General features: G+C 45.1%; 1 protein-coding gene across 2 annotated transcripts in view; it reads right to left on the minus strand.

Moving 5' to 3' along the window:
* The window catches only part of SLC2A9 (solute carrier family 2 member 9), a 141,349-nt gene that overhangs the window by 63,135 nt on the left and 65,503 nt on the right, over positions 1–12,711 (minus strand). For both annotated transcript variants that reach the window (XR_011559592.1, XM_070757345.1), the window contains exon 5: positions 5,866–6,011. Coding sequence is in view for 1 of the 2 variants with exons in the window: in XM_070757345.1 (XP_070613446.1) it covers positions 5,866–6,011 (146 nt within the window). In the remaining variant the exon portion in view is untranslated. The remainder of the gene's footprint in view (positions 1–5,865; positions 6,012–12,711) is intronic.

Consider the following 12,711-nt stretch of genomic DNA (forward strand, 5'->3'; position numbering starts at 1 on the left):
CAGATCGTTGAGGTCTTTTTGGTTAGGGTAGTATGGCTTCCGCTCCTCATCTGAATATGAAGAGAAATCATGATCTTCAACGTCTTCCATGGTGTCTGACCTGCTGCTTTCTTTTGAAGGTGGTGTAGCTCTGTCTGGAGTTGTTGGTACAGGAAGTTCAGGGCAGTGTGGTACTGGGAAGGAATGTCAGGATACGTTACAGGTGGTACATTTTTGCCAGTGTGACGTTTGGAAGGCTCCACCATGCAGAAGTAGCAATTTGTTGAGTAATCAGTCAGTTCACGCCAAATTCTTGGGATAGCAAAATGCATGGCTCTCTTCTCTCCTCTGTACCAACCTATAAGCCAGTGTTTCCCAACCATTTTTGAGCCGTGGCACATTACTCACATTTTACCTCCGGAACTGCCTGCTATCGCACGAATCCCAGCGACCGATAAGGTCCCACAGAATTGGCCTTCTCCGGGCCCCGTTGACTAAACAATGTCGTTTGGCGGGCCCCAGGGGAAGAGCCTTCTCTGTGGTGGCCCCGTCCCTCTGGAACCAACTCCCCCCAGAGATTACAAATGCCCCCACCCTACCTGTCTTTCGTAAACTACTCAAGACTCATTTATACCGCCAGGCATGAGGGAGTTGAGATATTTCTTCCCCCTAGGCCATTACAAGTTATGCATGGTATGTTTGTATGTTTGGTTTTATTATAAGGGTTTTTAGTTGTTTTATTATTGGATTGTCACATGCTGTTTTTATTATTGTTGTTAGCTGCCCCGAGTCTACGGAGAGGGGTGGCATACAAATCCAATAAATAATAATAATAATAATAATTATTATTATTATTATTATTATTATCATTATTATTATTATTATTATTTACAAAATCCTGGGGAACATTGAACGGGGGGGGGGCTAAAAAAAGTTTGGACAAAAACCCCCTCTCTCTTCCTCCCATTCACCCTATTTTTCTCTCCCTCCCTCTTTCTCCCTTTCCCTTCCTTCCTCTTTCTTTCCCTCTCTCTCCATCCCTCTTTCTTTCTCTATTCCTTCCTTCCTCTCTTTTTTGCTCTTTCTCTCTCCCTCCTTCCCTCCCTCTATGTCTTTCCCTCTCCCTCCTTCCCCCTCTCTTTCTCTCACTCTTGCTTCCTCTCTCTCTCTCTCTTGCATTCTTTCTCTCTCTCTCTCTTTCTCTGTCTCTCTTGCTATCTCTCTTTCTCTCTCTCTTTATTTTATTTATTTATTTATTTATTCGATTTTTATGCTGCCCTTCTCCTTAGACTCAGGGCGGCTTACAACATGTTAGCAATAGCACTTTTTTAACAAAGCTAGGCTATTGCCCCCACAATCCTCTCTCTCTCTTTCTCTCTCTTGCTTTCTCTCTCTCTTGCATTCTTTCTCTCTTTCTGTCTCTCTTGCTCTCTTTTTTTCTCTCTCTCTTGCATTCCCTCTCTCTCTTTCTCTGTCTCTCTTACTAACTCTCTTTTTCTCTCTCTTGCTTTCTCTCTCACACACACTCTCTCTCCCTTGCTTTCTCTCTCTCTCTTGCTTTCCTTCTATCTTTCTCTTTCTTTCTCTCTTTCTCTCTCTCTCTCTTCCTCTCTTGCTTTCTTTCTCTCTCTCTTTCTCTCTTGCTTGCTTTCTCTCTTTCTCTCTCCCCTCCTTTCTCTCTCTCTCTCTCATACACCACGCCGGCAACAGAGAGAGAAAGAGAAAGAGAGCAGAGAGAGAGTGGTGGGCAGCTTGCCGGTCCGCGGTCCCCTGGATGAGCGGCCCCACATGGCCCCAGCACGGACTCCGCCATCGCCTTCGTCTCTCTCTCCGCCTCCGTCCGGCTATGCAACTAAGAGGCAGCAGCCACATCCACCTCTTCCCCCTCCCAGGCATCCACGGCGCCCAGCACCCAGCCACGCGCTGCCTTCGCCTCCCGGTAGCGCGCCCAACTTCTACCTGCAGGAACGGGTGGTGGGGCGCCATGAAGGGCAGCCCTTAAAGGCCGCCAAGGTGCCATTGTTGTCGTCACGGCGCAAAGCCACGCAGTCCCAGATTGCTCACTTCGCTGGCAAGCAAGCTGGCTGCCCGGGAAAGCTGGGCGCTTTTTAAAGGCGCGCTTTTCAAATGCGGTGCTTTCCTGGGGAGCCAGCTTTGCTGGCTGGAGAAGGGAGCAATTTGGGACTGTGTGGCTTTGTGCCACTTCAAAAGTTTCTGCAGGGGGGGGGTTCCTAATGGCTGTGCTGGTGCACGCCCACTCAGCTTAGAGGCAACAGTGGCCGGCGCCCTCCCACCGGGCCCCAAAGCTCACTTGCCGTCACCGCCAGGGAAGCTCCAGCCTGGCTGGGCTCGCGGCACACCTGACCATGTCCTGTGGCAAACTAGTGTGCCGTGGCACACTGGTTGAAAAATAATGCTATAAGCAAACAAAATAAAATTTGGATTGAGAATTTGATTTAGGCCTATTTTACACTAATGACTAGTGATATTTACAATATTAACACAATTCATCTGCTATTTAAGAGAGTAGCATTTATCCACTTACCTTCAAGAGTTTTCTTGCAGTGCTCACATGTGAAATGAGGAGCCCATGGTTTGTCTTGGTCACCAACAGGCATGCCGAAGTATGCTTTGTAGGCCTCACACATCTAAGCAGATGCTTCCACAGAGTACTTTTTCGCTCTTGTCTTTATAAACTGGCCACATATGTAGCAAAATGCAACCTCTTGATACCATCTAAATTGACTAAGTTGCTGTGTACTGTAAGGAAAAAGGATTTCTCTCCAAACTTGACAAAAATGGTCTTTATTCCATGCAGTATTAAAGTACAAGAGTGTACTGAGGATTCAGCAGAGCAAGATTGATCACCCGGTACCAGAGTAACACACAATATATACATTTACATTCGTAAGCTCCCCCTGTAATGGGTGTGCAGTGAAGTGTGAATACCGTCGTTATCAGAATCTGAATCGATATTGAATTCACACCTGTCTATCTAGGTCAATTCCCCTTTGTCTGTGATGGCCATTGCCCACTTGCTGCTGCTTAATGCCAGGAGCTCCGGGAGTTGAAACGCCAGAAGAGATGTCTAGAGAAGCGATGGAGGAAGAGCAAGTCTGAATCCGATCGGACACTTGTAAGAGCTTTTATTAAGACTTACAAAGTGGCGCTCAAGGCGGCAAGATGCGCGTATCATGCCGCCTTGATTGCATCAGCGGAATCCCGCCCGGCCGTTCTGTTTAGGGTGACCCAGTCCCTTCTTAATGAGAGGGGAGTTGGGGAGCCCTTACAGAGTAGTGCCGAGGATTTTAACACGTTTTTCGCTGATAAAATCGCTCAGATCCGGGCGGACCTCGACTCCAATTGGAAAACAGAGTCGGCTGACAACGAGTCAGTTGAGGTGACTGAGGCCCGTACTTGTCCATCTGTCTGGGAAGAGTTTGATCTGGTGACACCTGATGAAGTGGACAAGGCCATTGGAGCTGTGAGTTCCGCCACCTGTTTACTGGATCCGTGTCCCTCATGGCTGGTTTCGGCCAGCAGGGAGGTGACACGGAGCTGGGTCCAGGAGATTATCAACGCTTCCTTGGGGAGGGGATCCTTCCCATCATCCTATAAAGAGGTGCTCATGCGCCCCCTCCTCAAGAAGCCTTCCCTGGACCCAGCCGTACTCAATAACTACCATCCAGTCTCCAACCTTCCCTTTATGGGAAAGGTTGTCGAGAAGGTGGTGGCACTCCAGCTCCAGCGATCCTTGGAAGAAGCCGATTATCTAGGTCCCCAGCAGTCGGGTTTCAGGCCCGGTTACAGCACGGAAACTGCTTTGGTCGCGTTGATGGATGATCTCTGGCGGGCCCGGGACAGGGGTTTATCCTCTGTCCTGGTGCTTCTTGACCTCTCAGCGGCTTTCGATACCATCGACCATGGTATCCTTCTGCACCGGCTGGAGGGGTTGGGGGTGGGAGGCACTGTTCTCCAGTGGTTCTCCTCCTACCTCTCCGGTCGGTCGCAGTCGGTGTTAGTGGGGGGGTCAGAGGTCGACTCCGAGGTCTCTCCCTTGTGGGGTGCCTCAGGGGTCGGTCCTCTGCCCCCTGCTATTTAATATCTACATGAAACCGCTGGGTGAGATCATCCAGGGGCATGGGGTGAGGTATCATCAGTACGCTGATGATACCCAGCTCTACATCTCCACCCCATGTCCAGTCAACAAAGCAGTGGAAGTGATGTGCCGGTGTCTGGAGGCTGTTGGGGCCTGGATGGGTGTCAACAGACTCAAACTCAACCCGGATAAGACGGAGTGGCTGTGGGTTTTGCCTCCCAAGGACAATTCCATCTGTCTTTCCATTACCCTGGGGGGGGAACTATTGACCCCCTCGGAAAGGGTCCACAACTTGGGCGTCCTCCTCGATCCACAGCTCAAATTAGAGAACCATCTTTCAGCTGTGGCGAGGGGGGCGTTTGCCCAGGTTCGCCTGGTGCACCAGTTGCGGCCCTATCTGGACCGGGACTCACTGCTCACAGTCACTCATGCCCTCATCACCTCGAGGTTCAACTACTGTAATGCTCTCTACATGGGGCTACCTTTGAAAAGTGTTCGGAAACTTCAGATCGTGCAGAATGCAGCTGCGAGAGCAGTCATGGGCCTACCTAGGTATGCCCATGTTTCACCAACACTCCGCAGTCTGCATTGGTTGCCGATCAACTTCCGGTCACAATTCAAAGTGTTGGTTATGACCTTTAAAGCCCTTCATGGCACTGGACCAGAATATCTCCAAGACCGCCTGCTGCCGCATGAATCCCAGTGACCGATTAGGTCCCACAGAGTGGGCCTTCTCCGGGTCCCATCAACTAAACAATGTCGGTTGGCGGGCCCCAGGGGAAGAGCCTTCTCTGTGGCGGCCCCGGCCCTCTGGAACCAACTCCCCCCGGAGATTAGAACTGTCCCTACTCTCCTTGCCTTTCGTAAGCTCCTTAAGACCCACCTGTGTCGTCAGGCATGGGGGAACTAAGACATCTCCTCCGGGCATATACAATTTATAAATGGTATGTGTGTATGTATGTGTGTTTAGAAAATGTGTTTTTTAAAATGTTTTTAGTAGAAATTTAGATTTGTTGTAAATTGTTTTTCACTTTGTTGTGAGCCGCCCCGAGTCTGCGGAGAGGGGCGGCATACAAATCTAAATAAACATAAACAAACATAAACAACACTTACTATGCAATCCCAATCAATTAGATCCTGACTCTCCATCTCTCAGGAAGAGCAATAGTGGCCCTATATGACTGTAATTATACAGCTACCTACAATTCTGTACAGTCCCAGAAAGTTCTAGATAATTCTGGACAGTTCTAGAAACTTCTTGATAGTTCTCACAATTCCAGAAGCTTGAAATATTGCGAATATCCTTAAAAATATATCAGTTTCAAAATATCATTGTGCTGACCACAAAAGCAAAGTTTACAGGGATTAATAACTTTTTTCTATTAATTTAAGGTACAAACAATCAGGAAAACACACATAACAACTGGGAACAATTTTTTTTGAAAATTGTTACATGATAGTAAGTACTTTTAATTGTGAATGTCAACACCAACAATAAGTGTAAAGTTAGGAATGCAGATGTGTGTAGTTTCTATCCTTACCTTCTCTCTTAAAAATTGACAGGAAAAAGAAATTTTATTTTTTTTAACAAAACTCATGGCTTATCAAACATTCTCCAGCAAAAGTGAACAAAAGTTGTTCAGCTTCTACTTATTTACACAAGACTGTGTTATTTGATATTATAATAAAGAATATCTAGACATCATTTATCTGTTTATAATTAATGGGTTTTCAACCTCAATTTATACAGTGCAAAAATGAATAAATAATTCAGAATTATTACAGACCTTTCCAAATATCTCAGGTAGACCCAAAACCTGGCCACTAAAAACCCCAATACAGATGAAAATTGCTGTAATTTGTCCTAGTGACCCACGGATCTGCTTGGGAGAAATTTCATTCAAATACATTGGGAGTGCACTCAGAGATACTCCTGTGTAAAAGAAAAACATTGAAAGAATATTTACCAACAACAAAAGAAAAATTGTAGGCAGACAGACATATCCTGGAAGAAAATATTTGCAGGCTCAGGGTCAAACTATGGGATTCTTGGTGCTCTTGACCTTGGTTGTTTACTTGCAGACATTTCATTAACAAACTACGTACCATCATCCACATTAGAGGGAAATTTGCTCTCATTATATATATTAGTGGTTTATCCTGTCAGTATTATTGGAAGTGGTCTTAGTAGATCCTTGATTGGGGTATTGTTTATTTCTTGATTGTTGATCTACTGTTAATCTTGGTGTTAACGTCTGCTCATCTGGCTGCTGCTACTGGTAAGGTGGTGTTTTGGTCTTTTGGATTGCCTCCTTTGAATAGTATGTAGATGTTGAATAGTATATTCCTGTTGGTGGCTGCTTTGTGTGAGTGTCTGTCTTCTAGGAATTCTCCAGCATTTTTGGACTTGACTTAGTTAGAATGCTCATTTTCCCAATTAAAACTATGGTTAAGTCTGTCCATATATTGCAAAATTAAGGAATTTTTAATGTCTTCTGACTACTAATTGGTATTCATGGATCCACTCTGCTAGTCCTCTTATCTTGTTTCTCCTACATAATGGCTATTGCAGTTCTTACACTATTGTAGATAACTGTTTTTTCTTCTGAAGTTGCTAGGTCTTTTGGTTTACCTATGTTGTTTTGGAGGGCTTGTTTGGTTTGTGTGGTACTTTGATATCATGTGATTGTAATTGTCTATTAGTGCCTTCTGATATATATTTTATGTATGGCAGTGTTATGCTCAGGGCCGCCGATACGGCGGTACTACTGGGAGTGGCGTCACGGGCCCCGCGAAATTGACCAATGAGGGGGGCCCGGTTTTGCCCGCCGGCCTCCTGGCGCCTACAGTAATTTGTGCCCAGTGAGCAGCTCCTCGCACATACGCAGTACCAGCCCTATCTTGCTGGCCGCCTGCCTCACCAACGAAAAAGGCGGGCCCTCTGGCCCTCGCGAGGCAGGACTCGAAGCCCCGACGGAGCCTTTGGCAGCGCGGTCCTCCAGTCCCAGAATAAAGCGTGCGGCGAAGGTAGGAGCCCCTTCGGGGTAGCGGTTGCGCTTGTGTTAGTTGCGCTTGTGTTAAATTTTGTTTCTTTCCTAAGCAGCCTTCTGTGTAAAAAAATCCATTTGGGAACGAGTCGTTCCCAAATGGATTTTTTTACACAGAAGGCTGCTTAGGAAAGAATCAAAATTTAACACAAGCGCAAGTTGTAGGCTTCGCACGTGTGCGCCAGCGTCCCCCAAAAGGCCCCCCCGCGCCCCCTTTTCCAAGGGCACGCACGAAACCGCGGCTGCCCCGGCCCCCCCTCGTGCCTCTAGCCCCCTCGCGCCCCCCCTGGCTACTCGCCGCTGCCCTTGCCCGCCCGCCCGCTCCACCTCTCTTTCTTCTCTGCAGGCATTCTCACAGCGGGGGCCACCGGCCGGCGAAGGCGATTTTCAATGTCGGCCGTGCGGGCTGACACGCGCTCTCTCCATCTCCCTGCTAGCCTGCCCGGAACATTCAAAGTAAGAGCGAAGGTTTTTCTTACTTTGAATTTTCCGGGTTGGGCTGGCAGCAGGGGGATGGGGACAGCGTGCGTCAGCCCACGCGCCTGACATTCCAGGTGCCATCCCGGTGCGACGCCCCAGAGACCCCTGACCCCGGATTCCTGGATTCCTGGTGGCAGCGACCAAGCCCTGACCAGCGGGCTCCCGACCGAGCCCTGCTGCGGGAACGAAGCAAGTGGGGCGCTCCCTGCCCGGCTGCGGCTCTTTTAACTCGGCCCGGGATGGGTGTGACTCTACGGGCTGCCCTCATCGGGGAAAGGGAGGGGAGGGGAAAAGAGGGCCAGGAGGACACAGAAGGGAAGGAAGGAAGGAAAAATAGGGAGGGAAGGAAGGGAAAGACGGAGGGGAAGGAAGGGGAAGAGGGAGGAGAAGGAAACAGGAAGAAGAGATAGGTTGGTTGGAATGAAGGAAGAAGGGAAAGAAGGAGAAAGGGGAAGGGAAGGAAGGAAAGGAAAAGAGGGAGGGGGAAAGGAAGGAAGGAGAGATAGGTTGATTGTAATTGAAAATTACAATTGAAAGTAATTGAAAATTACTTTTGCCAGCCTCCGGAGAACGAGAGAGAGTGAGAGCGACGACAGAACAAGATAGAGAGAAAGTGAGAGAGAGAGAGAGAGAGAGAGAAATGGGAGAGAAGGAGATAGCAAGAGAAAGAGAACGAGAGAGAGAAAGAGTGTGAGAGAGAAAGCAAGAGAGAGAGAAAGAAAACAAGAGAGGGAAAGTGAGAAAAAGAGAGAGTGAGAAAGAGGGGGAGAGATAGAGAAAGAAAGAGAGAGAAAGAAAAGAGAGAGAGATGAGAGAGGAAGGAAGAGTGAGAGAGAGGAAGAAAGCAAGATAGAGAAAGAGAGAGAGAAAGAAAATAAGATATGAGAGAGGAAGGAAGAGTGAGAGATAGGAAGAAAGCAAGATAAAGAGAGAGAGAGAAAGAAAGAAAGAGAGGGGGGAAGAAAGCAAGAGAGAGAAAGAGAGAGAGATAGAAAGAGAGAGAGAGAAATGAGAGAGGAAGGAAGAGAGTGAGAGGAAGAAAGCAAGATAGAGAAAGAGAGAGAGAGAAGGAAAGAAAGAGATGAGAGAGGAAGGAAGAGAGGAAGAGAGAGGAAGAAAGCAAGATAGAGAAAGAAAGCAAGAAAGAGATGAGAGAGGAAGGAAGAGAGTGAAAGAGAAAGAAAGAAAGAGATGAGAGAGGAAGGAAGAGAGTGAAAGAGAGGAAGAAAGAGAGAGAGAAGAGTGGAAGGAAGAGAGAGAGAAATGATAGAAAAAAGGGGAGAAAAAAAGAGAAATGAGAAAATAATTGAGGCAGAGAATGACAGAAAAGAGAGAGAAACAGAGAGAGAAGTGATTCTTGATTTAAAGCATATGGTAAAAGCACTTAAATAATAACAGAGAAAAAAAACCCAGCCCTCACTTGTTTTTATTAATAGTTTTGCTGGTTGTTTTAGTTTTAATAGTAATGGATTTTGGTTTTTTTTAATTATTATTGACAAAATTGAACGGGTCCAAAGACGGGCTACAAGAATGGTGGAAGGTCTTAAGCATAAAACGTATCAGGAAAGTCTTCATGAACTCAATCTGTATAGTCTGGAGGACAGAAGGAAAAGGGGGGACATGATCGAAACATTTAAATATGTTAAAGGGTTAAATAAGGTCCAGGAGAGAAGTGTTTTTAATAGGAAAGTGAACACAAGGCAAGGGGACACAATCTGAAGTTAGTTGGGGGAAAGATCAAAAGCAACCTGAGAAAACATTATTTCACTGAAAGAGTAGTAAATGCTTGGAACAAACTTCCAGCAGACGTGGTTGGTAAATCCACAGTAACTGAATTTAAACATGCCTGGGATAAACATATATCCATCCTAAGATAAAATACAGGAAATAGAGGTCTTTTTCTGCCATCAGTCTTCTATGTTTCTATGTTTCTATTAATTTATTTTAATAAAAAAGAAGGGATTTATTTATTTATTTATTTATTATTTATTTCTATGCCGCCCAGTCCCAAGTTTTTCCTTATTTCCAGATTGCATTTCTTCTTGGTGAGGTTCCACCCATTGCTTCTTGTACTACCTTCAGGTGGCATGGAGAATAAATAGATGCCATCTGCTCTGTGGCAGCCCTTTAAGGATTGGGAAACTACTATTATATTCCCCCTCAGTTTTCTATTTATTGAGCTAAACATACTAATTCTCTTAGCCCTTGTTCATAGGATTTAGCCTCTAGGCCAGGGGTGTCAAACTCAATTTCATTGAGGGCCACATCAGGGCTGTGTTTGACCTCAGAGGGCCGGGGGAGGGCTTGCCCAGGGTGTGTGGCCATGGTGGGCATGGCACGGGATTTGGGGGGCAGTAGTTTTAAAATGGCCGGGGGGGGGCAGACACTTAGGCTGTATGGGGCCCCAAAATTCCTGATGGTGGCCCTGGTTATGCTTATGGAAAAAGTTGTGCTATATTGGGTTGAATCAGGAGTGAAATGCTATATGTTCGGCTTGGTTTCCCCGAACTGGTAGTAAATGCTTCCAGTTCATCGAACCAGTACTAAAAATGCTTTTAAAAAGTAAAAAAAAAAATTCCCATTGGGTGGCACAGTTGATTGTAATGGCTGATGAAATGCTTTAAAAAGCATTTTTACCACTTATTTGCCCAACTATGGCCCTGTAAGATTCCTGCTTGTTGCCTGGGCCATTTTGTGTGAAGGCCAGCTTCTTCTGCGTTGTGTGTCAGTTGTGTAGGAGTAAGTTGTGCAGCTTTTGTGTTATTTGTATATGAAGTATGAAAATTGTTTTTTGAGCTATTTGTGGCTCTGTTCTTGCTTGTTGCAGGGGCCATTTTGTGTGAAGTCCAGCTGCTTCTGCATTGTGTGTCAGTTATGTAGGACAGTGATTTTCAACCTTTTTTGAGCCGCGGCACATTTTTTACATTTATGAAACCCTGGGGCACATTGAGCGGGGCAGGGGGGGGAGGCTAAAAAAAGTTTGGAGAAAAAAATTCTCTCTCTCCCTTCCTTCCTCTTTCTTTCTCTCTCTCCATCCCTCTTTCTTTCTCTTCCTTTCTTCCTCTCTTTTTTGCTCTCTTTCTCTCCCTCCTTACCTCCCTCTATGTCTTTTTCTCTCTCTCCTTCCCTCTCTCTGTCTTGCTTTCTTTCTCTTGTTCTCTTTCTCTCTCTCTTGCTTTCTCTCTCTCTCTCTCTCTCTTGTTCTCTTTCTCGCTCACTCGCTCTTTTTCTTGCTTTCTTTTTCTCTCTCTCTTGCTTTCTTTCTCTTTTTTTCTCTCTCTTGCTCTTTCTCTCTCTGAGCTTCGCGGCACACCTGACCATGTTTCACGGCACACTGGTTGAAAAACACTGGTGTAGGAGTCAATTGTGTAGGTTTTGTGTGTGTGAAGATTGATTTTGAGTTTTCTGTGAGGTTCCTGCTTATTGCAGGGGCCATTTTTTATGAAGTCAGCTGCTTCTGCATTGTGTGTGAGTCAGTTGTGTAGCTTTTGTGCTGTTTGTGTATAAAGTGTAAAAATTGGTTTTTGAGCTCACCTGGTCACATGACCATGACCACCAAGCCACGCCCACCAAGCCACTTTCATAGAATTGGTAGGGAAAATTTTTAGATTTCATCACGGAGTTGAGTGGACTTTAATTCCCCAGAGGGCTTCAATTTGGACCAGAATTGATTTTACCTGTCCATTTTGCTCCAAATAAATGAGGTTTTGTTCTGAATTACTTACTGGAATCATATTTCAACTACATTTGGTGCACAGCTGCAGCTACTGCAAAAATAGTTCATATTTTTTCTAAATACCTTAGAAAATAACAGAATAACAGAGTTGGGAAGGCTCTTGGAAGTCTTCTAGTCCAACCCCCTGCTCATGGTGGAAACCCTATACTATTTCAGACAAAATCCAATCTCTTCTTAAAAACTTCCAGGGTTGGAGCATTCAGAATTTTTGGACACAAATTTTTCCACTATTTAATTGTTTTGTCAAGAAATTTCCCCTTAGTTTTGGATTGAGTCTCTCCTTAACTATGATAAAGTGTATGTTAACACGAAGAACCATTAGAAGAACCATGCAAGAATATTTTACTTTCAAGCATTTAATTAAATATAGGCTATTTAGGGGAAGGCTGCTGATGACAATTTTCCTTCATTTGTGTTACCTAACACCAAGGGACCATACATGTACTACAGAGAGATAAAAGAGAAACCTGAAGACACAGCGGGTGGGTATTGGTGAAACAGAGAAAGAAGACTATTGGAGAACTAAAGTAATCATTTGTACTTAGGTGGAGGAGGTGAAACAAAAGCAGATGATGAAGTAAGCAAAGAGAGTCAGAAGCTACTATACCTGAAAAAGGAATAATAGTCTTAAAATCTTCCAAAGGTGGATACTAACTGCAGCTGCAGCGAATAATTATTTTCTCTCTTTCAAACTGATAAGGACTGAGAGACAAAGAAACAACTCAGTCAAAGGGAGCAATGACCAGGCTACTTCAACCTCCAGCATGGCCTACTGTAGTACAAGGGCTGAGAAAAGAGAATAATATAGGTAAGCCTTGAATTATAACCACTTGTCTAACAACCAATTAGATCATGATTATTCTAAACAAGATAGACTTACAACTGTTCACCATTACAATATTATACTGAGCTGCAGTTATGTGATCACAATTTCCAACATTCCTTGCCAGCTTTCAATATGCAATTTGAAGTCTCTCATGCCCCTTTTGTGCTACAAAATGCTTTCCCAAAGCCCCCGTCCCACCTGCTGACTTCCTTGCCTGGGACTCCTGCCTCTTCCTGGAGTGGTGTGATCATGTAACTTCAGGACTATCAGTGTACAGTTAAATGTAAGGTAAAAAGATATAAACTCTCATTCCTTAAAGGGAAAAATGAGAAATTCAGTCCTAGGCTATAGCAACAGAGAAATAGTATCAAATCATATGAAGTCTTAGTACTACTATACAGTGCTTTGGTAAGATGACTTTTGGAATACTGTTTTAGGTTTTGGTTATCATGACACAGGAAAAAAAGATGTCGAGACTTTTAGAGCACAGAGAAAAGCAACAATGATGATTGAGGGCTGGAGACCAAAATATATGATGTAGGAT

Source organism: Erythrolamprus reginae, chromosome 7 (assembly GCF_031021105.1).
Source record: "Erythrolamprus reginae isolate rEryReg1 chromosome 7, rEryReg1.hap1, whole genome shotgun sequence".
Taxonomy (NCBI): Eukaryota; Metazoa; Chordata; class Lepidosauria; order Squamata; family Dipsadidae; genus Erythrolamprus; species Erythrolamprus reginae.